Genomic DNA, 27,329 nt, shown 5'->3' on the forward strand with positions numbered 1-27,329 from the left:
CATGGTTGAGAGACGGCAATACAGTTAAGAGATTATTTAGATCTTTGTGTTAGTCCAACTTGTAGCTGAGCATGTAGAGCAGAATGACTGAGGGGATTACCTTTCCCAGATGGTAAGGATGACTGACTAGGCCTGTCTGGGAGCCTCCTGAGATGGATGTGCTGTCAAATACAGCTTCCTGTGGATCCACACTCTGGCATGCTTTTTTCCCTCCCTGCTAAGGTGATCTTGTTCCAAGAGTTTCTGACATACCTCCTAAAATAGTAATGTAAAATTAAACCATTTACTATTCATTGTGGAAAACCTAATTCATAAATCAGTTATTAATTTGTCGCCATCCATCTTCAGCCCTATTTTACTCCTAGGGTCTGTAAGAGCTCAGCTGTCCCAGTCTCATGTGAGAATAGGGGCAGGAGAAAGGGATCTTGCATGAAGAGGCAAGACCAAAAGAGGGTAGAGGAAACCCTACTGTGAGGTTGTAACATCTAAGAAGTCTAATGGTATTTCTCGTACTTCATACCTCTGTACCTGTTATGTAGATAAAGAGAAGAAAACATTTAAAAACTGTTTATTCTCTTGACAGTAGAAGCATTTTTGTAAGTGTTGAGCCTTCTTCAGATAAATTAATTTGGATAGCTATTCTTATGGCCTGTGGTTACAACTCCACTGCTGACTAGTAAATGTACTGAAGCATCGCCATAGATGAGAAGGAAGGAATCTTCAGAGAGTGACATTCCCAGTGGTCATGGAATAAAACGAAGTAGCACTGAATGCACTTGGGAGGAGGAGAGAATGCCAAGAAACATGGAACATGGTTTTCATGCTGGTTTTACTTTGTTGTCACAAATTTCTTTTTCTTATGTAAAGTCTGTATTGCTCAGAGGGAAAAAGAAATCATCCAATTCCTTCTCAGGAAAGCAAAGGAAGAGTTTTTAATTTATCTTCCCCTGAATGTTATTATGTTGCTTATACCTTACCTAGATCGGTATCTGTTAAACAGATTTTATCAGCCTAAAGCAAAAGGAAGTTGTTTTTGCTGCATTTGTGTTTAGGAAACAAGAAAAGTTAGATTAAAATAACTACTTTTGCACTACTGAAAATATTTAGAGATAAGCTGTTACGGAAGCTGAAGATGTCTCAATTAACTACATTATTAAATATGACTTTTTTTTTTTCTCCAGGAAGATAATACAGCTGTTGACATTCACATTAATCTTCTACTCATTAGCATTTTACATTCACCTTTAATTGTCAAGTAAATACATTCCTTTGGTGGTTTTTTTGTTGTTTTTAATTTAGGTGCAAGTGTTTGGATTATACTCAGCAGAAGAATTTCATGAAACGTTTGACTGTCCCATTAAAGTAAGTGCTTGTTTTAATCTTTAGTAATTGTGTTGTTGTTGTCTTTAATAACAGTAAGGTCACATTGAATCTAAATGAGAGAAGAGTACTGCTTCCTTGTAATGTTATTCAAGTCACTCGAAAATAGTTATCTATCTCAATATAAAAGCTTTTGATCTGGTTAGGTAGGAAGAAAGCTGATCTAGATTTTGTAAGAAGTATTATTGAATTTTTCAAATACAGAAGGCAAAGTGAAAGAGAAATTGTCCTGTTTCAGCTGTTACCTGTCTCAACATATTTCTCTCTTTGTAGATCTGTGATATAAATTCTGGGAGTTCTACTAACTGTGAGGTCAATATTTTGCAGCTAATTCATATCTGTTAAACTTGTCCTGGGACAGAGCAATGAGTAGTGATGTGGATATACTCTCTTTAAAAGAAAGAACTCAGTTACTGAAATAAGGTTGAAATAAGTGGAGCTGGCTGGATACTTAAAAAACAAAGCCTCTAGAAGATGCATAAGAAGGTTCTGGCTTTTCTGTCAATGTACGTTTATTGCAAGACAAATGGTGGTGTGTGCATATTATTGCATTTTGCTGTTTGACATCTTCTGTTTGCATCTGCTTTTGGAGGGGAAAAAGAGTGAGCATACTAAGTTTTTACATACATTGGATACAACTTACTTGGTTCCTGTTGTCATGATGCCCTGACAGTTGTCACTCCCACACTTGATATGTAAGACAAAGCACTTTTTTGTCTCTCTGATTCAACATGCCAGACCCAGCTGATCAGTCACAGTGTGAGGTTGGTGCCTGGTGTGGTGTGGTAAAAAGGCTGTTTAAGCCATGTGACAACACCAAATTGTGTCCTCTAGGAAGGTCCCAGAGGAGACTCACTTGGTGGGATGCTTGTGTGTGGTGGCCTGGTCCTCATCCTGCTGCCTGCTGTGCAAAAATGTAGTTTTTCTGCCTGTTAGCCTCAGTGTCAGGCATGTGACTTGCCACATGCCCTATAATATGGAGGATTTTCTTTTTTTTTCTCAGCAAAAGCAATAGAAGCAAACTAAGATGTCTGAAAGATTTCATCTCTACTTCAGAGGCTCAGCTGTAATATTTGATATTTGGCAAAGGGTTGTCTAGTTTGAAAATTGATGCAATGCTCTCTGAAACTCTTATTTCAGCCGTAATACACATTTTCTCCTCTGTTTATACTCAGATTGTTGCTGTTCATCCTCATTTTGTAAGATCCCATTTCAAGCAGTTTGTAACAGGAGGAAAAAAGGTAAGTAGTCTCAGTGAAATTAAGATAGCTTTAAATAGCTTTTAAAATGGGCTCAGAAGGTGTGTTTCTGTGATAAACACCTAAAGCAAATAGCTCCACTTTTTCCTTCTCTTTATACATTTTATTCCACCACATTCTTAATTAAGATTCATTTCAGGAAGAAGTAATACACTTGTTATGCTAAAAACATGCTACAAGTATAGCTTCAAAATAAGATTATTTCTGTAGTTCTAAATAGGAAAAAAATTGCCATTTGCATTTCCTTAATGCTGATTTTTGTACAGTATATGTTGATCTTGGTGTTTGAGAATTTTTGTTGGGTTTTTTGCATGAAAGAAATACAAACTCCTCATGGTTCATACAACTTAATTTTCATTAACAGTTCTGTATTCTTCAATGAATAGCTGTTTTTGTTTCGTTTTGTGAGTACTGTGCGTGTTTGACAATTTTTGCCAGCTAGTAGGAGACAGTGCTGTCGTTAAAATAATGCATAGTCAGTGTGTGTCTTTGTCAGCTACCAGTTTGTGAAGCTTTTTAACGTTGATAAAAGTGGTATAGAAAGAGAGATGCAGGAAATTAATAGAATAGAACTCCATCAGGTGGTAAAAGAGCTTGCAATCACCTGATGCCAAACAGAAAAAGAAAACATCAGGAAGTTAACACATTCTCTTTGGTTATCTTTGATTACTTGACAGGTTGTTTTATATTCTGTCCTCAGGGGAACAGTATACTTGTTTTTAATGCATTCATTTTTTGCTGAGGAACTTTCCTCTTCAGGAAAACTTTAATTGACATCTTAACATAAGGTATTTAGCATTGAAATAGATGTCCCTTGACACCTGTAATTTGCTTTTATTGATACATAAAACCAACAAATAAAACCTTTTATCCTTGTGATAGAAGCCATTCCTCTTTTCTCCAAAAGGAATGTATAACGAGAGAAAAAAAATGCTCTATGAAGACTCAGAAGGTTAAATCCCACCTACCCATTTGCCAAAGATTTTTTTTTTTTTTTTTTTTTTTTTTTTTTGTGAAACAAAAAGCCTAGGTAAAAATCTTCGCTCTTTATCACTCTTCTGAACTTCAAAGGTGAAGAGCTGCATAGGGTCAGCAGGTTGGTCCACAAGTGCCAAGAAAAAGGAGCCTGAACCACTTTTCATCATGCTTTTGACTGATGTCTGTAGGCTGTGTAGTTGTCCCAGCTTCTTCAGGCAGGAGATTCCCATCTCCTAAGGTCTCTGTGCTTTTTAGGCTTTTCAAGGATAGCATGACTTCAGCTATTTCACAGCTGGCATTGCTAAGAAGCACACTACCTTTCCTGCCCTCCCTGCATGGAGAATAAAGCTGTGGAAAGACACAGCTTTATTTATTTATTTATTTTATTTGAGGCGTAATGCTGTTGTGCAAATATGGCTATCTCTGCTTATATCAATCTTAAGAGAAAAACTTGGCTTGAGGCTCTTACAGTACACTGCTTGCCTCAGAACTTTTTGCTCAAGTGCTATGAGGGTCTGTCATTACTTTTTGTCACTTTGGGAGATGGTGATATTATGGATGTGAGCATTTTAGTTTTTTTTTCATTTTTGCTGAGATCATTGGAGCAGATAAAAGAAGCCAGAAAGGAATTTAGTCACTTACTCAAACTAGTTTTATTATGAATATTGGTGTCACGGGAAAGATGCTCTGGATTTTGTACAGAAATTTCGTGCTGGTTTTGGTTTACAGTTTACAAAACAGAGAAGTCAAACCACACATGCACACAGAATGCATGAATGGCACACACCCCCTGACTTTGATAATGTTTTGTCTCATATCAAGAAAGCAATTTAAGATCTGTTTTAAGATTTAAGTTAAAATTTAATTTTAATTTTAACTTAATTGCAGTACTTCTGTGAATGGAGCGTGGGGAGGTATAAGTTATCATGTTCTTATTTTCTCTCTTTTGAGAAATAACACTTTTCTTCATAACAATGTAATACATGTAAAAAGTATGCTTCTAATTCAAAGACCAGGTTGTTGTGCAAATGTCCAAGGTAAACTACAATGACTTTAACAAAAGAAACAGAGAGCAAGAGAGAAGCGCTTAGCTTTGAGGAGGTGTGTTGCAGCTGCTCATTTCCAGCATCAGGTGTGTGGTTGGAATACATGTGAGCTGCTGTGTGGTGCAGGGATTTGCTGTGTCTTAGTAGTGCAGCCTGACTTAAAACTGACTTGAGAGAGGTGCTCCCTGGGGTAGCTGCTTAAATTGTCACAGATTGCTGGAAGTTTAAGTCTGTTTTGCGTATGTTTATACAGTTGCTTAGCTAAGCCTGTGCTTGAGTCCTGTAAGAGCTTCTTTTTCTTCTAGATTATATTATGAGGCAATTAATTAATTTCATTGGCTTATTAAAGCTCTTGTTTCTGATAGAAAAGAACTTTCTTTAAGCTTGGGATATGATCATTGCTTTCATCTGGGGCTGGAAAAGCTTTTTCACTCCTTTCACCCCTTCTATTTATTTTTAATGTTTATTTATTTATTTATTCACAATAAATGATTGTTCTCTGAACATTAAAAAAAAAGGCAGGTATTAAGGTATTATAGAAGTGTCAACATGATCTCAGTGGGAAGCAATAGGTACCATACTACAAAAAAGCCCTTTCTTGCTCCCCTCCCCTTTATCTCTGCAATTAGCTACATCACCGTTGTGATGGCTTGGCAGATGATGGTAACCCTGAAATAATAATACTGTATATTGTAAATAACAGAGCATTCTTGTCCAGAGCAAACGGTAGAGCTTCAAAGCAAGGGAAAAGACAAATACTGTGCTATTGAAGGCCATAACCTTCTACCTTTTAAAAAAGGGTCTAATCTTAACAAATAACAGGGTAAAAGCCAACTAAATGAGGGTGGTAAAGCTGAAAACAAGATATTCTTTATTTAACTTTTAGAATGCTGGTATTTCCCAACACATCACCTAAATGAAGGTTATTGCAGAGTCTGAGTATCCATTTATATCCAGATGGTTAAAGAGGCAGAACCAACAAAGACAGAAGACCAAAGGGTATTTCAGTTTCAAAGTGAAGGTGCCACTTAAGTAAAGAGAACTGAGGAGAGCGGGGCAACTGGAGTTTTCCTTCTTGGCAGGGGCATTGGAGAGAGTCCCTATTTCGTGTTTTGATTAACTTCAGTAGTCACACAGGAAGGTAGTAAAGTTCCTGCAAGGATAAATCACTTGGAATGATTAAGTCACTCTACGGAATTTGTGGTAATTAAGCTTTTTTGGTGGGGATTTCAACCTAGGATAGTAGAGGGGACCCAGCACAATTCAGCAAATGACTATTGACCCAGTATGGCAGGAAGATATTCAGCATCTTTTTAAGCTAGAGAGGCAAGATAAAAGTGAGTATTTACCCTGTGACTACAGTTACATGTTTATCCATAGTTACATCACATATGTATACAAAATATATATGATGGAAATGTTTAAAAGAAAATCTTTAAAACCGCCTGTATTTCTGTTGCTACAAAAGTATAAGAGCTGCTTTTCAAATGCTTATTAATCTAAAAATGTTTTTGTCCCATTTATCCTCTCAGAATTAGCATCCTAGTGTATGCATGTCCGTGGTTAAACTTCAGACTCTTCCGTGTCTGCTATAAAAGCAGAGAGAACTTAATGTTGCCTGAAGCAAATTTCTCATTTCAGAAAACTGAAAATATTATTTCAATATTAGAAGCTTGGGCAGGACCCACTGCATCTCCTGCCTGAGACGCAAAACAAGACGATCTGAATTCCTTTCCACTTTGAATAGAGCGATGTTGTACACAGAAAAAGAGTAGCAGTTGCTCACAATGCACAAACAGTAAGGGAAACAGCATTCTTATGCAGCTGCTCTTGAGGGTGGTGGATTTTGTATGTTAAAAGTCAGGTCTGGCAATGAATGTCTATGACTTTTTTTTTGTTGTTTTAATTGTCTACTTTTTATTGTCAGCAGATGCACTTTGCTTTCTGAGTAAGTAGGTGACCTTTACCTCTGAACCCTATGATATGTACTTCATAATAACTGGTTGGACTACTTTGACAAATTATTAAATTGTCAGGATGCTGTTTGCAGCACAGTCCATTTTTAGAAAGCAGATAGTCAGCTGTTTGGCATTATGTTGGGTAGAAGAGCAGCAGACAAGAAAGGCAGATTGCTTTGTAAGCTATAAAATGTCAGTCAGTAAATAGTCAAAGGTCTGGTTTAAGTGAAGGAGTAAATACTATGGCAATTTCTGTCTGTGCATTGGATAGTTTACCATAAACTCGAAGCAAGCTGTAGCAGCAAGGAAGCTAGCCACAACAGTGCAGTTCTGACATTTATGTGCTGTAACATGATGCCCAGATGTGTCCTGTGTTATTCAACAGATGAGACTTCAGTAGGGAGGTTAATACCTCTTATTTACTTAATAAGGAGCTTATTTGGTTGTGTTTAGTTGGGGTTTGATTTTCACAATTAAGAAGGAAAAAATACATTCTTCTTGTGCTGTAATGCATGAATTTGGTTTGTGTAAAGAAAGACTGGATTGTAGGCCTGCATGCATGTTGTGTGTTTTGCTATAGTCTGTATAAAAAACTTACTTCATTGCCTGAAGTGGCAAGCAAGGGGGATCTAAACACATGGACTATGTGAGAGCTCGTGCTTCTGTCTGCAAGGCTGCAGGACTTGCTTTTGAAGGTGTTAATTCTGTAGCTGTTTGCTAACAGGCGACAGCTGGAACCTAGCAACTGAGTTATTAAAGATATAGCCTCATAAAAGTCCTGTGGCATTTGTTTGTATGAAACTCTTCAAAATGTCTAGCTTTTCTTTAGTTTATAGCCCATGAACTGTAGGGCAGTAGTTGCTGCATCTCCCCACTGCCTTTGCTTCCTTTCCTTCACTGTAGACTGCCTCCATTCTTGGTTTCCCTTGACTTGCTGTGCACTCCACCAATCCATTTGTAGCATCATTTGGCAACATATTTGAAAACCATCTTCAAATAGAAACTTGAGGCTTACAATATTCTCTTCCTCATACGAGCTTGTTTAGTCCATTGCTGCTCCACACACAAGTGATAATATTTTATTGTTACATATTTTCCTAGGAATGCATGATTAAACAATAAGTCTTCGTGTGGCATGATGTCCTGTGCTACACTCAGATATCCGTTATTCTTATCTGTGCCTGTAAATATTGTTTTTGTGCTTAGAACAATAAAAATCTATAGTGATGAGTTGTAAATATGGCAGTAGCATTTCAGGTTTTTGTGATCTGGCCTGGCTGAGCAGTGAATTGATAGGGCAGATGCCAAAATACAGAGAAATGCTACAGGTAGGCATACCTTCATGCTTGGGAAAACAAAGAAGACGACAAGGAAAATGTTTTACCAAGTATTAGTTCATTGAATGTGAAAACTAATCCAACAGTGCTGCCATAGGGAAAGGAATGATGGCTCTTCAGTTACAAATTGAAATCTCAGCCTTTGGCATCTGTGAAGATCCTCCAGATCTTTACAGCAAAGACACTGTCTTGAAACAAAGTAATTGTGTGGAGAAGATAAATGAAATTAAATTGAATGATTTCTGTGTGTTGATACTACCAAAGCTGTGGTCACTGATCTCTATTCAGAGAACTGAGAATTCCTATACACTGTTTAAAGGCTGGGATTACATGCAATTAGTGTTAATGCTAATTGCATGATAAACTCCATTAAATTCAAGCACTATTCTCTTTAGTGGATGTGCTCCACAAATAGAATTCTGTCCTTTCAGAGGAGTTTAATCTCCTGGTAGTGAAAGATACGAAGAGATGTATTCACTAATCCAAGAGAATTATTTTAACTTAAAACCAGGAAGTGTCCTGCACCCTCCTTGTCTCATACATGTCAGTGGCTCTTTTTTCACAGTGATCTGGTAGACAAATCTATGAGTTAAGAAGGCCCCCAAAAATAATTAGCAGTGAGCTACAAGGAGATTTCAGTGTGCTGTGAAGGAATGTGGATGGAGACCCTTGCAGTCAAAGTTCATTTTCTTTTGTTGTAGCTATGTTACTGTGTTGCAGTACATGTGAGAGATGCTGGAAGTGCATTATAGGTGCTACTGTATTGTAACAAAGAACTAAGAAGATTTACCAGGGCAAACCAAAAAAAGGAAATTATAAACTCCATTGCAGAGAATGCAAGAAAGTGATTTTGTGGCTGCTGTTGAAATATAAGTACTGTGAACACTGACTGCCAAAATTTGGGATTTATGAGAAATAAAGCCCTAAAATATTTTTCCCCTACAAAGAGAAAAGGAGGTAGTAGAAAGAACACCTCCCAGAATGGTGAATTTTGTTATGTGTCTAGTTGCTGTTGAAGCTTTAAATGGCTTTCTGGTGTAATAAATATTTCATTACAAAGACAAAAAGGAGGACCAAGAAATAAATTAGGCTGCTTATTTTGAGAGGGCATTCAGTGGATAACAGTTCAAAAACACAAAGTAGTGTGTTCAGTATCTCAGTATTAGGGTGTAGTTGTAAGAACTAATAAATAAATTACAATATGTATCAGTAAAATTGAAATAATTCCATGTTTTGAGATGAAAATATTTTTGTCTTGAAGCCATTCTGTTGAGTGGCCATTAGCTTCAGTGCTGGACCTGTTACACTTCATGATGTGAAATGGGGAGTTTCGGGTACTGCAGTGGTTCCGTTTCACTTTTTGTTTCTTACAAGTAGTATCAAGCTGATGTCTTACAGCCCTTGTTTGGGGAATTTAATTAAGTGTGGAGTTAAGCATAGGCTGAAACAGGATTTTGTTTTTCTTTTCTCCTTTATCAGGTGAGTTATTTTCTTACAGGTTTTTACTCAGGTAGAGAGGCATGAAAAAGCATGATGTTTCCAAGCCATGAACAGTAACAAAATAGCTAGGAAACATCATTCTAAGCATCCTTCGTGAAAAAGCTGTATTCTGTGTGCAGTAGGTTAACTTTAATCACAGATCAGTCAATTGTCGAAACAAACTTCAGGTAATGTAACCAGTATCAGCCAGCATTACCTTACATCAGCCACATCAGTTTTTGCTGCCATGTCCAGTAAGTCCAAATGGAAATGCCATATTTTTTTTAAACTCCATATTGGATTATATTGAAAGCAGCATCTGTGCGGCTGTACTTCTTCATTGGGAGTTTGTGAACTGAAAAAAGGAATTTTCAAGACTGGATTAGCAGGACACGTAAGAATTTAAATAACATCCTCAGCTTCTAATGGCAGCTAATTCATTTCGACTAAGTAGTGCTTCTGTTTCAAGTCCACCTGCCAGATGGCTCTGGCACACTCCTCTGCATGTTACAGCCTTATGAGCATAGATGTTATCCTGGTTTTTTAATGCTTTCATTGTGGTTGCTGTAAAATAACAAATTCTATGAAAGTTTTGTTGCCTGGCCTTTTCATGGATGGAAAAATCCCTGAGACTCTCTGAGATAGAGTACTCCACGTGAGCTGTGGGACAGGCACTGGGTCATTTTGGAAGGACTCAAAGTGGGCTGATGTGCTCAAATGAGAAGCTTGATGTCAGCAGGCTGCTATGCGTGAAACTTAGAGGAACATCCTTCATAGAGACTATGTCAAACTTTTGGAGAAAAAATTTGTATTCTGGTGCCATCTTGTGGCTTTAGGGGAGATAAGCAGCCTGTGTAATTACCTTTAAAAAAACTTTATTAAAACATGTTATTTTAAGCAATTATTATCTTCTGCCTTATTTATGCAAATAGGAGCAGCACAGAGAAACCTTGCATAAAAAGCATGTACAGCTAGATCTTAAATATGAGGAGTAGTAACTTAGATCCATGTTTGCAATTCTACACTTCTTAATGGCCCTCATGCACTTTGTCAGACAGGGTCAGGTTTTGCCTGTATTTATACTGAGGCAAAAGTTGGCCACGCTGGTATGTTTCTTATTTGTCCCGCCAAGCACTGTGCTTTGCATTGCTTTAAGTGATTCCATGTTACGATCTTATTCAATAACTTCCTGAAATCACACAGAAACTGGGAAGTAGTTGAAATGTCAGGCAGACTGTCTGAATGTAGTGTTTTTCTTTGCTCTACAAAGTACTTTAAAAAAGTACTCCATGCTTCTAGACATGATAAATTCCTTCTGTATTTGCTGAGCCAGGTATCCTCCATCATGCCTTCAGTGATGCTGATTATACAGCACAGTTTGCATGTTTGGGACCATGCAGCATCTCTCAAGTCCAGCTGAAGGCTGTATGGTCCCACCCAGGGCCAAGTTCAAGGCTGCAGGCTTTGAGGTATTTGATCATTTTGAACTAGCTCATAAGTAAGAGGGGTGCTTTTTTACCATGTTCTTCTTTTAGGAGGGAAGAGGAAGCCTATCAAGTTATCACTGGATAGGTGTGAGACAGCCTGGTTTCTTTTCAGCTTTCTTATGCTGCCGCAAGTGTTTAGGTTCTCAAATGCCTTTATTGCTTTAACTAAAATAGAAATAATCATAGCGTTCTTCGAAAAAAGCTTGATAGGAGGGCTGCTGATTAATATTGCTATGAAGGTAACTTGATTTCTGTTGTATGTAAAATTCTCAGTATTAATGTACTCCATGAAAACGATTGTATTTTCTTTTGTGGTAGGTGTATATTTCTCCCTACCATTAAATTGAAGCAAAGCAGGAGATAAGGAAACAAAAACCAACTTTCTTTGTTTGCATACAGGACTGTGCAACGGAAATATTTCTTGATGTGCTTTTTTGTAGTTACTGCTATATGAGAGAGGCTGGATGAATAGATGGAAGCCTTCCGTTTTACATGAAGGGGAAGGAAACATAAGAAATGTAAAATGGAGAGGACACTTAATTGCTTGGGCCAATAACATGGTAAGTGTTTGCCACCTCTCTTCTGCATTACACTATTATTTGAAATGTTTCAGTGAAGCAAACTATTGAAGAAATAATGCCAGTGTAAACTCTTCTTTGTAAAAAATATATTCCCCCACTTCTGATCCTCCCCCCTCCAAAAGTCTTAAGTTTTGAAATTTGTACTGAACTGACAACATAATATGTATTGCTAATGTTGCAGATGTAAAAAATGATAGTAATATTTCTTCATTTTGTTTGACCATTCAAAAGGCTAGACTTATGAGAAAATGGGCCATTTTTGCTCAAAGTGTAATTCATATTTTAAAGGGAAACATTACTCTCATGCTGAGTGTTGCATTTCACCTAATGCTGTATATGTAATTGATGGGACAAGGTCTGTGTTTTAAAGCTCAGCAATGAGAGATGTGTTTTTAATTATGTATCATGTCTAAATTCCAGATTTTTGTTTTGAAATGTGATGAAGGTACTTGTGAAAACATTTTTCTTTCTTCTTTTTTCCTTACTGAAGTAAGCATTTATTAAAATATTTTGAAGCTATTGTCCTTTCATTCCTTTCAAAAAGCAGCTTGATATGAAATTGTTAAAGGTAGACTTATTGTTTATTTGCTTCCCTTTACATATTGCAACTTAAGCAAGCGCTTCATTGTTATAACATTAAGTCTCGGAAAGGTTTTCTTCTTTTCAGAGCCATACAATTAAAATATATATTCTGGGTGAATCTGCAGGGAATAGATAGGACAGTTGAGGAGAGCTATCCCTAGAGATGATGTGCCACATCAGAACACAGAATACTAATAAAATGTTGAGAGCCATCTGTCAGAGACAAAAAGCCATGGTCAGGGCCTATCTTTCAATGAAAAATGAAATGACACTTGCCCTCCAAAAGATTAATATATTTGGTTATTGGCCTTTTCCCTTCCCCCTTTACCTTTTTAAAAATTTCTCCATCCTGTAGCAAGGTTTTTGTTCCCTTTTTTTTTCTTTCCAAACTAACTCAGAGAAAATAATTTCTAGCCTTGCTGCTTACTTTCTTTCTAGTTATTATTTTGTTGTGCTTTTTATTATTTTATTACACACTGCATGTGCTCTTGTGAGACACTGGGTATTTTGAGATGGGCTTCAGGTTATTTAGGCAACGTCTAATTGTGTTTTCAGATGTTTACATAACATGCTTGCCACTGTGCCCTCTTCTTCCTCCATGATCAAGAGTTTTACAGTCAGAAATCTGAGGACAAAATCCATAGAGGCATTAGCATGCCTCACTCCCGCAGAAACAGGCTTTAAGCTCCATCATTATAGCAAATTGACGTTGGAAGTCAGTGCAAGTGCAAGTGTCATGCTTTAACTATAGAGGATTCTGTCCTGCTGGTTTGGGAGCCACTTTAAATGTAAGCTAGTCTACCCCGTGTAGAATTTACTTGCCTTGTAGAAAAACAGGTGTGGTATGGGTCATGTATTTCAAAATAATCCTGGAAGAAAAAGTGCTGAGATTAATAAAGGGCAAATTTATTAAAACACAGTTCAAGCAAGACTGCAGATTTTATCAGATGAGCTTTGAAAACACAAAGAACAAGATCTTTGTGTATGTTACCCAGAGATTTGGGCTGTGTAAATGTTGTATACAAATTGTTGTGTAGTTTTTGTTTTATTTTAATGTTTGTTGTTGTTGTTTTGTTGGGTTGGGTTTTTTGGGAAAATTTTAATGCTTGATGACTTTTAAACTAAGAGATGCCTATTCCCTTTTATACCACTTACTTCTAGTAATATATATATTTTTATTTTTTTTTATTTTTAAAAAGAGGTGGGGATTAGGGAGACAGAACTTGGCTTAAGCCATGACCCTCTATATTCAGATTCTTTGACTTACACTTAAACTGTACAGCCAGGGACACAGAAACTCACAGTGAGGGGAAACAGAAACAGGCAGGGGAATCTTTTAAATCAGTTTTGTCACTGAAAAAATTCTAACATGGAATGGCATCCTGGATGCTGACCTTTCAAGGTCCCTTCCATCCCCTTTTCTGCAATCATGAGATTTGTTTTTCTGTTCACTGAGCATAAGGGAAATATCTGTGAAAATGCTTTGTTTTATTTTGGCAACATTTGCTTTTAAATCACAACGAAACAAGTTATTACTTAATGTGAATTAATCTCTATTTTGCTACTAGAAAGGTTATAGCTCACCTTTTCTAAATGGTATGGAAAAATCTGATTAATAACTCTTCCCTGCTCTCTCTCCTTCTAAAATGACTTTAATCTTCCTTTCTTAAAACTTTTTGTTCTGTTAGTTTGGGATATTTCCTGAGGAGGCAGTGAAAAATCACACTGTGTAAAACCAAACATCATTTAAATATGCTTGCTTTTCCCTTTCAGTGAAAGAGTATAAAAGCATTTTTAGAGAAGTACAGATTGACGTCATTTATCTTATTGAGTTGTTGCTTCACATCTTTTCCTTTTTTCTGAGATAAAAATTCCTTAAAACTGTGGAGGGTTAAGGAAGAGCGTGGGATGCTTTTGTTTCTTCAAATAGTAGCACCAGGCCAAACAAACTGGACTGGTTCATGACTTCAGCTGCTAACCTGCTCCTCATTCATTCTTGGTATGCTTTTATATGTAAACGTCAAGTCTTTATTCTAATTTTCTCATTCTTCCTGTTGCCTCCTGGGTTAGATTGGTCTTTGTATCAACAGCTTTTTGTGTTGGCGTTTTCGTCAGTACCTTGCAACTTATGCCATAAACTGCAGTGACTGTCAAACTGCAAAATAGTATGGGCTCTGATGGTTAGGAGTTTGTCATACTGAATAAAGTTCTCTTCTGTTTAAACTTTCAGGGCGTGAAGATACTTGACATGATCTCCAAGCAAAGAATTACCAATGTGCCTCGAGATGACATAAGCCTTCGCCCAGACATGTATCCCTGTAGCCTTTGCTGGAAGGATAATTTAACACTGATTATTGGCTGGGGAAATTCAGTAAAGGTGCAATTACCTGTCTTTGTAATAAATGCTTGCTGTTATCACAGACAAACAGAGGATTATTTCTGAAAAGCAAAGACAATCGAAAAAAATAGAGTTTGGTTTGACTACAGTGTGCAGAACTCCTGCTGCCATAGAAATGTCATTGGACTGACCCTTAGGAGGAGGAGGAGTGATAGACACCCAGCAGTCAGACAGATTTCTGTGTGTGAGCATGCAGTGAGTGTAATCCTCAGGGACATTTCTCTATGCCTTCGAGAGATTTCCTCTCTTGAAAGATTTCAGAGGGGCTTTTGAATTCATTTCATTAACATTAAGGAAGAACAACTTAACCATGAGTTATTTTTGGAGAGATTTATTTTGGGGTCTGAGCAGTTTGATTGGTAAGACAGACATATTTTGAGCCAACCATAGTGGGGAAAAAAAGGTGGAAGGGGGGACCGGCTGCTTGGAGTTTTTTGGAATTTTGCTTTGCTTTCTCTGGGGAACTGGCATTCTGAATTAAGGTACTGCAAGCTGTCTGTGATTTGTGTAGACCAGCACCTGAAAGGAGTTTATTAGAGTCTGGTAGATGTTTTCTAATAACAGTTTGCTACATCATTGCACAATGGGAAATTAAAAGCACTTGGTAGGAGTAGTTATTGAGGGAATGTACAGTGATGTAGGTGAAGCATAAAAAAGCTTTTGGAGCACTTAGAATTTTACAGAGGAAGAAGTTTGTCCTAAGTTTGGCTTCTGTCTTTCCTGTTGTATTGTGTGTGCTTCCTGCTGTTTGGGTATTTTATTTCTTTATGTGTATGTACTCTCCTGTTACCTGGAGTTGCAATGGCTTACGCTCACTGAAATAGTGAGGTAATGAGACATTAAGTCTGAGAAGATACCAAAATCGAACTCCCTTATGCTACTATGAAAAAATCATAGTGAGAAGATGCTTTCAAATGTCTATGGTGGTCCATCTTCCATCTCTCCCCATGTTTATAAGGCTGGAGGGCTACAATTGGAGCTTCCCTTTTGGATTTTTTTCCTCAGTGAAGCATCATCACTGTTTCACTGCCTGTGTTTTTCCAAGTCCAGAAATGCATCTTCAAGAACGCCTCAGTGAGAAAAGGAGTTTCTGGGAAAAGTTAGTTATCAGTTTAAGAATTACAGTTTGTTCATCTTAATGATCCAAATATCTCTTTCCTAGATTTGCTCAGTAAAGGAGCGTCATGCCAGTGAAATGCGTGACCTTCCAAACCGCTATGTGGAAATAGGTATGAGCATGTGAATGTGTGCCTCCTTGGAATTAGATAAGCTTTGAGAGGTCTGTTTTTACATTGAGCCTAGAAAAGTTGTTACAGTTCAGAGTCAACTTGTAGTCATAATATAAATGTCTCCTCACTTTTACCTGATGAGAATGTCATGATGTCCTTCCTAACTTTTTGTAATCTTAGAGCCTTACATTCTATGCTTCTCTAAAATCAGAGTATTGTGTGAAGGAAAAGTGAATGTCTTAACTTGCCTTTCGTGTAGATTTTTTACAGTGAACATGCCTTTTCTCTTTCTTAAATGATGATCAGTACATCAGTACATGTGGGAAAAATGACTAATGGCTAAATTATTTATTGTTTAACTACAGTGCTTGGAAGTATTTTTGTGTTTGGAATAGTGATAGAAATTTGACTGGAATTTCTTCTTGTTACCTTTTTTTTTGCTCTTGGCTTTCATATTTCTGTAGGTGATGTGAGTAATTCCATTATTGCTAATTAATGGGAATGGTGTTGCCAACATCTATATGAAATAAAGCACAAAGGGGAATTCAAATAAAATTCAACAGCGGTTGGTGGTGGGGGTGGTAAACAAAAGCTGAGCTGTTTCCAAAAGAAGCTTCTGATGAGGAAAGGTCTGTGAAGAGGTAACACTGACAAGATAAACAGGGACTTTATAGTCCAGAGTGGACAACTGTGGAGTTTTGTGCTTCCTGGTCTTGACTGTAATGAGGTGAGATTGTAAACAGGAGTGTTCAAACAAAATCCTGACTCATGTCAGCATAGTGACCAGAGAGATACATGCCATAGATGTGTACAGCTTTATGATGTCAGAAAAAAAAAGCAGTTTTAAAATAGCTTCTGAAAATCAACTAAGAGGTGGATGCCAAAGGCTGCCAGCAGCACTTATCAGCATGTGGATATTAGACTGGCAGGGAAAAGAGGGTGATATTATTTGTTCAAGTCTGAACAGAAATTACAGTAGCTTTTGGTGTAATCACATGTAAGGTCTTTGAGAGTTTGTATCATGCCACAACATCTATTTCAATTTTCTTAAACTTTACATTTCAGGTGCATGACTGGAAAATTGATGTTATGTAGACAGACTGACCTGCAACCAATCTGTTTTTTGGCAAGAAAATCCATATTTTAAATGGATGCAAAAGCTGATATAGACTTGTAAAGAATTTACACAAGACAAGAATATAGTTTAGTGAATATTCTCCAGATATTCTTTTGGCTTGTAACATTTACGGCATTGTGTCATCGGGATGATACATGTGAAAAAAGCACTCTATTGTCATAGGCTACATATCTCAATAGTTTTAGACCTATGTTTTTAGAGCCATTTGGAAGGACTCAAAGTTCCACAGCAACATCATAGCAAACTGTGGTGGCATCAGTAGACAGTAAATGTTCCTTCAGTCACTTGCAGCCCAGGAGACAAAGCATTTCCTGCCTTGTAAGTTAGGTACATAGGATCCTGTGTAGCAAGGATTTTACATGGATGCACAGTCATACTTGCTGTGTGGAAGGAAATAGATATGGTATCTACCCTAAACCAGGTAGCCCATGTTGTAGGAAGGTAATGCCACTAAACTGTTTTGGCTGTTTTGGAGATAATGCTGTGGCTACATGCAGGAGAAGTTACACAAAATATATTGATCTCATTCACTAAGACCTGCATGGCATCACTGATTTTATTTACATCTTTCAGTTTATTAATGGTGCTCTTGTAAGTTAATCTTTCCTGTTGTTTCTGGTTACATGTCACGCTTCATTGCATGTGCAATACTTCATTCAGTGTCAAAGATAAACTCAAGCAAAATGTTTCTATTTAGGTTTAAATGTATGTTAGCTGAGCAGATCCTATCAGTTTATAGCTGTGTGCTACCACAGTGAAGTAGTGTATTGATTAGAAAGTATTGGTATTGAATTACAGGCTTAACATGGACTAAATGCCATTGTGATTCTTCTTAAAGAGTGCTTGACCCCTGTGCTCACTTCTGATACATGTACAAAAGCTATAATGCTAGACAACTTCTGAACAGGCAGCCCTTCATCAACTGTAGCCTGCTAGTGGGCTGCTTACTGAGGAACTAATTAGCACTTTGCAGTTAACTCAGTGCCTTTTTAAAGTGAAACTGGGTATCCTGCAAGCAGGAAATAATCTTCGAGTGGTCTGGTCAAGTAGCTCATGAAGTATTTAACATAAAAGTCAGAAAAAAACTGGAAGTTGATTAGAGACTTCATTCAGTTCATTTTAGCCTAGATTTTATTTGAGGAATCTCAGCTTAATTCCAGGTGCCAATCTGCCAGCAGTGTCTCAAGCATTTGTTTCTCCTGTGCATTCCCCCACGTCCCCACAAAGCAGACTTCTGGTAGAAGAATTGCATGTGGATATGATTGCAACAACGCATCCTTGTGTTTTGAGGAGGAATAGCTGTATCTCTGCATACAAGGTTATCACCAAATATTGAGAACATTCATTTTTAGCTGAAAGGAAACATGGGACTGTTTATTTTTTGTTTTGTAAAGTGAGATGCTCTATTACAGCAGCATATTTTTCTATTATAATCAGGACTTAAAGCTTTCTTAATAAATGAGCAGTAAATTAATAGTGAACAAAAGTCATCAACTTTGTGCTAATTTATGCAGCCATGTAATTGGAGCTACTTTAGGAAAAGTGAATTGAGGGAAAAAAAGAGAAAGAAAGAAAACCAAACTTCTTGGTTATTTCCAAGCAAGGCAACAACTTTAGAGTATGGAGGCTTCACAGAGTTTTGACTGATTTTAGGCTTTTATTTATTTTATTTCTGTGATCATATTGAATTAACAGTGCCATTAATGTTCCTCTGCTTTATTTCGTTGAAAGTGCTCATCATCTGCTGTGTGGCATTTGAGGTTATATTAAGAATGACTGATACTGATCATTGTTAAATTTTCTCTTAAAGCCTTTTGAAACTTTCAGCATTCAAACAAAAATAAATTTGATGACTTGTCCAACCATGTTCTTTGTAAATAAATAGTGGAGGTTATGAATTCTGATTTTAGAAGCATGAAATAAATTCTGCTTTGCTAATCACTACTATATAGGACCTGCTATTGATTTGAGTCTTAATGTATTGCTTTTCCTACTGAAACTGAAGGAAACGGATAGTCTGTAAAAATGCTACTACAGCATGTACATGACTAGATAAATAGTTGCTTAATTTTCAAGTATAGTATTAAGGGGAGAACTGCAAAGAATTGTAAGGATACTCAAGCACAAATAAATTATGCTTAAGTGTGTTACTTCAGTGGTCCTCCTCAGAAATGTCCAGTTCCTTTTGTGTTGCAGTTGACATTTCTTTAACTGAGCACATCTTGAGATTTCTGCTCAGAATCGTAGTTAGAAGCAGGTCTGCCCTGTAAATTCGAATTTATGGAGACTATTGTGGAGTTTAATTAGATATGGGAACAATTTGTAAGTATGAAAATACTTAAATGCTGAGGCCGGTGTTCATATGTAAAGATTTTCAAAGAAAGATATCAATGTTAGAAAAATTGAGATTTATATTTTCTTGAAGACTTATGTTGTATAGTACATCTAAAAGTATTCTTCAGCTTCTTCTAAAGTAAAGCACATATATGTGTGTGTGTGCTTTGTGATTTGCTTGAATCCATCTCAAGACAGCCTAAGTGATGCTTATGTAGGACAGAAGCCTTTTGAGGTCTGCTGGCTGGAACTGAATGCACATATGGGGCAAAAACGTATGTTTTATATCAAATGTGACTGCCTGAACCTGATAATAAGTAATCAAAGTACACTGTTTTCTATAATATTTTGTTTAACATAAATAACCTATCTCAGCAAAGCACTGGTATTGGAGATGCCACCTTGAGAACACATCAGGGGATGCTGTACTGCAGCTTACAAGAACTGCACGTTTTGTAGATAGATGTAGATGGTGAAAAGGTGACGTGGGAATACGTAACAACATCACCCCGGCAGCTAGCAGCGCACCAGAATTCACTAGGTTGGGCAGGCTCACCTTGCTTTGTGGCTCTTCCGCTGCTGATATATGAAAGGACCAACTAAAAACTAGGCTGTTTTTCTGCCTCTCCATTTCTTTTGAACACCATATGGAAGATAAAAACAAGAAGGCTTCTTTTTGTCTAGACATTAAGTTTCATGTTCATTCTCTGCACCTTCCTGCCCATTTTCCCAAAAGTAATGTCAAAACTGTGGCCTTGTTGAAATCATTGTCAACATGATGTTATGACTGTAAACACGGTTTCACACTCTAAGTCTGCAGTGGACTATTTTTTGAGATTTTATTAAACAAAACAGGCTTTTTGTAAATTATTTTATTTCAGTGCACTGCCTGTGGGAAAGTTGTTTTTTTAGAATTTGAGTAAATAATGTAACATTGTATTGTTTTATTCGCGTAGCATGATATATTTCATACATTTCACTTAATGAACAAGATGATTTACAGGTTCTGTCTCTGCTTCCTTGGTAATTTGTCTGACAGCTGTATGTAGATGATGAACATAAAGTAGATCCACTGTCAACATACCTTCCATCTGCTTGTATGATAGGCATAAACATGTATGACACACAGTCATACCGCGATCATTCCCGTTTATTTTGGTACTGTGTTTCGTTTATTTGTTTTGGATCCTTTTCAAATTAACAGCATTTCTAGAATACCTCTATGTAGTTATAATACCTCTATGTATTTTTTTTCCTTTTATCGCGACCAACTGTCCAGAGTAAGTCAGATTAACCTCTTAGTGCTCTGAGCTCTAACTGTTACAATTCTTCAGTAAAACTTTTTCTGATTAAATGTATCAAAAGGTTTCTGTCAGGTCAGGGAGCGCGGCCTGTGCCAGGCAGCCATTGTTGAAGGCAGTCAAAGCAGTGCTGGAGCGTTGCTCCCTCTCTTCTTGAAGAGGAAGAGCAAAGGAAGGCTGGAAGTAAAACTGAGGAAGTTGAACTCTATTTAGAAACACAGCTTGAAGAAATTTCCTTTTTCATCTTTCTGAACAGCAGTACTGCCTTACCCAAAATACATTCTGTGGTTGTTACAAACAACTTTAGGAGTGCCTCACTGACTAAGGAAGTGAAGTTCCAGTGTAGGCCAGACAGGTGATTTTTTCAACACCGTCCCCATAATCCTTATAAAGATACCATTCATCACTCTTTTTTCCTTTCCAAATTCATATGACAGTATTTTATATGCCTCCGAGAGCCTTCGCTTGTCACTTTTTAAGCTGTCAGTGAAAGTTTTTTTGCCATCTTTCTACATTGTGCTCTAGATTTGACTTTTTTTCTTTTCCATGTACTTGCTTCTTTCTTCCATATTCTCTTAAAATGACAAATACTAAATTATAAACTGGGAATAGGATTTATTACGTAGACATGATTAACATTGTTGCTTTTAATATCATCACTCAGAGCAATATGTGACACAATCCAAGTAATCTCATCAGTCTTGCAGTATAGAATAAAATAATGACATACAGGATTACCAGTGTGAACCTGTTCTCTCCTAGAATAGATTGTTTTACCCTTGTGCCATGCTTTGGCCTCCCAGTGATGTCAAAGTGTCAGCTGTTGTTAAGAGAAAAACAGCATTTGCTTATTCAGTGAGAGACAGATGTCAAATACATATTTTATTTGACAGGTTTTTTTTTTTCCTTCTTTATCAGGAGGACAATTATTTATCCTGTTTCTTCTTACTGTCTTAGCTAAAGAAAATTATGCTGCATTTGCTATTTGCTTTACTGAAATAATTATTGCCTATTCAGTAAACAGAAGATATTAGTAGTGTAGCTTGATGACTGGAAAGAAGGAAACATTCATTTTCTACTTATATTTTCCTGAAACAGTCTTGAGAGAAAAATACGATGGATCTAATACATTTTGTTTAACAAAAATTAGTTTGCTAATACAAGCACTAAGATCTGCAGATGTTTACTGCCTGTGCTGTAAATCCAGGAGTAAAAGGCTCAGTAATTATTTCTGTGTAAGAGATCAGGCACAGTGAACCCTTTTATAAATAAAATTCAACTCTCTTTTTCTTTTTTTCCTCAAAATAGTCAACATTTAAATCAGTCTTGAAAGCAAGACAATTTAGATTACATTTTCAGTTTCAAGAACAAGAAAAGCCACTATTTAATTGTATCTTTTTCTAGGATATGATTGTATCTGTAAATCTTCTTGTGATAATAAATTAATAATGACCTTTGTGTTTCCATATGCCATACTAGTATATGTATCAGATGTGATTCTCTTAAGGTTACATGACTTTCTGCAAATATGCAAACCTACAGAGTTCTTTCATATACTACCTATTTCTACCTATTTTACTGAGTTTGGCTTTTTTCCTTTTTTTTTTTTTTTTTCTCTTCAGTGTGATTACTGGTAGACCATTCATTTCAAATGTTTCATCTCTAGCATGTCCTGGAGCACAAACATTTCTTCTTGCAAGTCTTAATGGAATTGAATCTGTTAAATGTAATTTTTCATCATCTTGCTGATCCAGCTGGGAAGTCTGTAGGTTTGCTATATGTACTGAGTCTACTTTTCTCTGAACTGATATTCTGTGCAGTTGGTTGCCCCCTGAAAATCAGCTTTGTTTTTTTCTTAGGGAGCAGTTCATGCATTCATTTGCTTAATAATCTGTTTCATTTCCTGTGTTTCAGTTTTCCAATTTGATACAGAGTTCTATATCAGCGGGCTTGCACCTCTCTGTGACCAACTTGTTATACTGTCGTACGTAAAGGAGATTTCAGAAAAAACGGTAATTATTTTTGTTACAATTACACCACAGCACCAAACGGTTCTAACTCACAGAACTTAAACTAGTCAAGCAGATCTGATTACCTGTGAAAGAGTTGCAACCAGCTTGTAGTGAACAGAGCCTGAGACTTCTCTGGCCTAGCAGATAAGGGCAGCAAGGATAACGCTGGAGAGTACTGGATTTAGCTTTTGAAAGCTCTGTCCTTTGTTTCCTGCAGGAAGCAGAGAAAATATCTAGGTAGTCTTTCTCTTGTTTCTTCCTTTTACCCCTCCCTCTTACTTCTCCTCTCCTTTTCTTTCATTATTTTGGCTATTTATGCACCAGAGGAAATGAAGGATCTCTAGCTAGATGAGCACCGTGCTGAACCTATGTCTTAGAAGAAAAGAGATTAGTGAAGTCAGTCACTGTAGCAGCGGTGGGATGCACTATTCCAAGTGCGTGGCATTGTGTTCCCCAGACATTGGTTGTGTGCACCAAGATATGTTTGTAGATAGCTAGGAATCAGAATTCATGTCTGCCACTTCTACTGCAAGCAGGCACGTATGGTGTCTGTCTTCGACATTTATTTCATATTGCCAAATAAAAGGCGAGGTAGTGGAGGAAATCCTTGAAGTTGCAGTGTGCGAGTGGCAGATGCTCTTGATCATCTCTTTGATAGTAGGTCTGCATTAGCCAAGCATCACCATAGAAACCTTAAGCAACTGGGTGCACAAGTTGCTAGGCAATGCAACACTGTAGGTTCAAATGAATGCTTGAGCTGGCTGAAATCAATAGGGTTAGCTTCCAGCTCTGCTGCAGGATGTCAGATTATTATTTCTTTATTTATATGGAAGAGAAAAATCATGTCACAGCATTGGTTCCCAAGAGAGGCAGTGTGGTAGTCGTCCAGCGCGTGAGAGTTGGTGAAAGAAAAGACAGCAAACAAATTGGAAGGGAAGGGAGAGGAAAAGGTGAATTGAAATTCGAGGGAGCAAGGAAATCAGGAAGCTATCGTTAATGAAGAAGGAAGCTATGGAAAACAGGTAGAAACGGAGATGAAACTCATTTTGGCTGCTTCAGGAAATGAAGATGAAAAAATGAATTTCAGGTAATACAGTAATAAAACACAAGAAAGAGATTTCACTTGTATTTGCTATTAATTACCCATCTATGTAAACAGACATAATCTCTTCAAGCTGGACACTGATAGCCTCTCATTTCTCTGGGTACCTGGGTTCTGTGGGAAAGGAACAAAAGGACTCCTGTCCTGGTGCTGTGGCTGTGCTCTGGCCTGGTGGGAGCCCTCTGCCAGCATTTCAGAGCCCCTCTGCCTGAGCTCGCAGCTCTCTGCAGATGCTGTTGGGTAGTGAGGAACACTGTTCTTCCTACGCTTCATTTCACAGCTTTCAGATGACAACTTCTTACGTGTTACAAATTGCATTGGAATTGAACTCATGGCTTTGCTTCATTTTTCACTTCTGCTGGGACAGTTAGATCAGGAAAAGACTTGAGTGATACTGCTACTGATTAGGTAGGCTGGAGCTATGGAAATCCACTCCTTACATTACAATGTTTTATCATTTTGTATTTTGTTAAAATTGACAGTCCAAAGTATAAAATAAGGCATTGTCTTGGACCTTGACTTAATTAAAATAAGCTAGTTGAGCCAGTGTTTTCTCCACAGTGTCATCTTGCAATAAACTTCTGCATGTCACTGCCTAAGTTCACCTTTCTGAAGAGCATCAGCCCAGTAAAGGTTTTAGATTGCGCCTAGTTTAATTTTACCTCTATTGCTGTTGAATGTTTAAAAGTGCAAACTTAAACATCAGCTTAAAAGAAGTTGATCTTGGTATCAGAATAAAACTGATTTGTAGAACTTTGTCCTCTCTGTCCTGAGCCCAGGTAACTAACTTCATGGATGCAGTGGTTGATCATCATCTGTTATAGGTCTGGAAACTTCTGTGACCAAGAGCAGAAGAATAATAACCAAACTCCCTGGGAGTTTAGGCCCGTGTCTTCTCTGAATCTCCTTCTCTGTGTGGTTCACAGCTGAATACCCATTGGAAAGTGAATACTGGTACTGCATCTGGTACTACAGTCATTGGGTATCGATTTTACCTGCAGGTGACCGTCAGGTGACGTTGCTGAGGATGCTGTGCAGGATGCCACTAAGATGTCTGCATTTTTCTAGGAGGTGGAATGTTGCGCCAGACCCAGACTGGACATAGTACAACCCCTGTCCGAGTCTTGTGAGGAGATCTCTTCTGATGCGTTAACAGTACGAGGATTTCAGGAGAATGAGTGTAGAGATTACCATTTAGGTATGTGTTCCTAGTATTGCTTTGTTTTGTTTTCTTAACCGGATTAAAAAGTTCTTAATTTGGAAATACTCAGAGCCTTCTTAATTTTTGTCATAGCTGTTACTGTGTATGATGTTGAAATGTAAGAACCAGTCAGATGAAAAAACACAGATGTACTTTACTTACAAAGAGGGACATAATTAAACATGATCTGCAATGCCATTTATAAGTCAGATGTGCTAGGAAATGGGTAAATCTAAATCTTGCCTAATGCCCAGTTATCCTGGGAAAAAGTACCTTTGACAGAGATCTGTTCATGATCTTTAGAAGCTCTTGTGTATCTTTGGGTAGAAGTGCTTCAGGAATAGTGATGAATGAATGATGCAGTGTCTGGAAAAGTTGTTTAGAGCCAAAGATGGAATAGATGTCATTTCAACAGTAAGATGCCCCTGGATCAGTTTAAAAGGGGCACATTACTGCTTAGCTTCCCTGTACTGACAAAGCTGTCAGCATGTAACAGACCTCAGAGTGGTAAAATGAGTAGGAACTGGAGTTTGACAACTTCAGCCTTGAAGATGGATTTAATTATGTAACAGGCAGGGAGAAAAAACTCTAGCATAGTGTATACCGGTCTTTTGAATAAGACAGTGGGATTTTCTGATATACATGTTGTAATTCAAGAAGATGCATGGCAAAGCTGATGCAGAATTCCTTGGTGAAGATTATATAGGGAGCATTAAACAGAAGCATTCCTTCTGGCTTTTAAAATCCATGAATCTGATTTTTAAACACCTTCCCTGGCAGCATGTTTCAAATCATAGGCTTGGCAGGCCTCTTTGTGTTCATCAATGCCCTTAAGCCACTGGAAAGAAATAAACTATATCCTGATCTCCGAAACATCTCTGCAGCTAAAACGGAATTGGGATTGCTTTATACCTGTCCCTAAGCAGAACACTGATGCCCACAGTTATACATTTATGCTTAATAAATATTCTACTTAACCTGACAAGTCTAAAATTTTTGGATGGTTTAAAGCAAGCAGTATTTTGTGGATTGCTTATAGGAGTGATACGTGATATCCTAGATATTCCAGACATGGGATGGGGAATGCTCTTTTCTTCCCATATCCACTAAATATTGATAGTGATTCCTCATGAGTTCTGTGCAAATAATAATTTGCATCATCTTCTGTGCTTGTTTTTTTTACCGTTAAGTACATTTTTACTTTGAACTTAGTCAAAAATAAAGGCTTATGGTATAAGCAAATGCATTATACATATAACCTTAACTTATAGTGTTGCAAATGCATTGCTGTAATGATGTGCTGTGTCCCCAGGGGTTATGGCATCTATCATTTATGCTTTTGATGGCCTTGACCTTGATGGGGAGGATAAGTTTACTGCAGGCTATGTAGTGTAATAGTCCTCTAAAAGTACAATAATGTGTTCTAAACCGTCGTAAAGTTTACACATAGTGAATGAATCAGCATTTGCAATAAGCTGTAGTGATTTTTTTGTTTGTTTTTGGAAAGCTGTTTTACCATTTAAGCCAGTTTTAATTCGTTGGAGAATATAGCTTCCCAAACAAGCATGTTCTGCAGGAGTAGCCTTGCTTCCTTCCTTGCATCTCTTCAGATTCCCCTCTAGGGTGTACTAAAAACTTTGCTTAAGGAAAAAATAATAATAACAAAATTGTGTATGCACTTGCAGAGTATTCAGAAGGTGAATCGCTGTTTTATATCATCAGCCCAAGAGACGTGGTCATAGCTAAAGAACGGGACCAAGATGACCACATTGACTGGCTTCTTGAAAAGAAGAAATATGAAGTAATTTTTACATCTTTCTTTCAGACTTTTCCAATTTTGAAGTTGTGATGGTATTGTGAACTTAGCTAGATATTTGAACCGAATAGTTTCTGTTCCTCAAGTCATTGTCTAATGGTTGTGAGGGCAGGTGTTGACCATGCATCTCTGTGTTGTCTCTCTGGAGAGTTAGACTCCTTACTAGAGCAACTCATCTGAATGGCACTCAGATGAAGTAGATGAACTAAACACTGTGAATACTGCCATCAGCATCAGATGTAAAGTGCACTAGATGTCACTAAAAATTATTAAAGCTGTTTCTTGGCTCAAAATCATCAGAACAGTTAACTACAATTGGTGTGGATACCTTCCTAGATCTATCTAGACTAAAGAGGGAAAGGAAATTGGGAACACTTTGTAGCATACATGAAGTGGCTTACAAATGCTTGTTTATGTGCTGCTTGTTGGATGCCTGTTATAAGAAAGAAGTGCCATTCAGCACTTACTCCATTTGTTAATACAACCATGGTACTCCTCATGCAGGTTTGTTTAAATCTTTGCAGATGCTTTTGCGTCTGAATAACAAACTCGTATGATGAGCACAGTTTTGCTGTTTATGTAAATCACAGCATCTGATCCCCGAAGACTCCAGCAATTTGCAAGTGACAGCTGTGCATGTGCCTTTCTGATATCTATCCAAGGTAGTAGATCGCATGTGTGTTAGGATGTATGTTAAAAGTTTCATTTTGT

The 27,329-nt window shown here is 37.4% G+C and overlaps 1 protein-coding gene across 3 annotated transcripts in view; it reads left to right on the plus strand.

Annotated features, from left to right (window-relative positions):
• VPS41 (VPS41 subunit of HOPS complex) overlaps positions 1-27,329 on the plus strand; it is a 93,859-nt gene that overhangs the window by 38,967 nt on the left and 27,563 nt on the right. For 2 of the 3 annotated variants that reach the window (XM_065753493.1, XM_065753494.1), the window contains exons 6-13: positions 1,300-1,362; positions 2,556-2,621; positions 11,365-11,484; positions 14,318-14,464; positions 15,648-15,714; positions 22,402-22,499; positions 24,670-24,799; positions 26,488-26,603. In XM_065753493.1, coding sequence (XP_065609565.1) covers positions 1,300-1,362; positions 2,556-2,621; positions 11,365-11,484; positions 14,318-14,464; positions 15,648-15,714; positions 22,402-22,499; positions 24,670-24,799; positions 26,488-26,603 — 807 coding nt within the window. The remainder of the gene's footprint in view (positions 1-1,299; positions 1,363-2,555; positions 2,622-11,364; positions 11,485-14,317; positions 14,465-15,647; positions 15,715-22,401; positions 22,500-24,669; positions 24,800-26,487; positions 26,604-27,329) is intronic. The other variant, XM_065753496.1, reaches the window with a different exon arrangement.

The sequence above is a fragment of the Cyrtonyx montezumae genome, unplaced genomic scaffold, assembly GCF_038088225.1.
Source record: "Cyrtonyx montezumae isolate F1298 unplaced genomic scaffold, pur_monq_1.0 scaffold_8, whole genome shotgun sequence".
Lineage (NCBI taxonomy): Eukaryota > Metazoa > Chordata > Aves > Galliformes > Odontophoridae > Cyrtonyx > Cyrtonyx montezumae.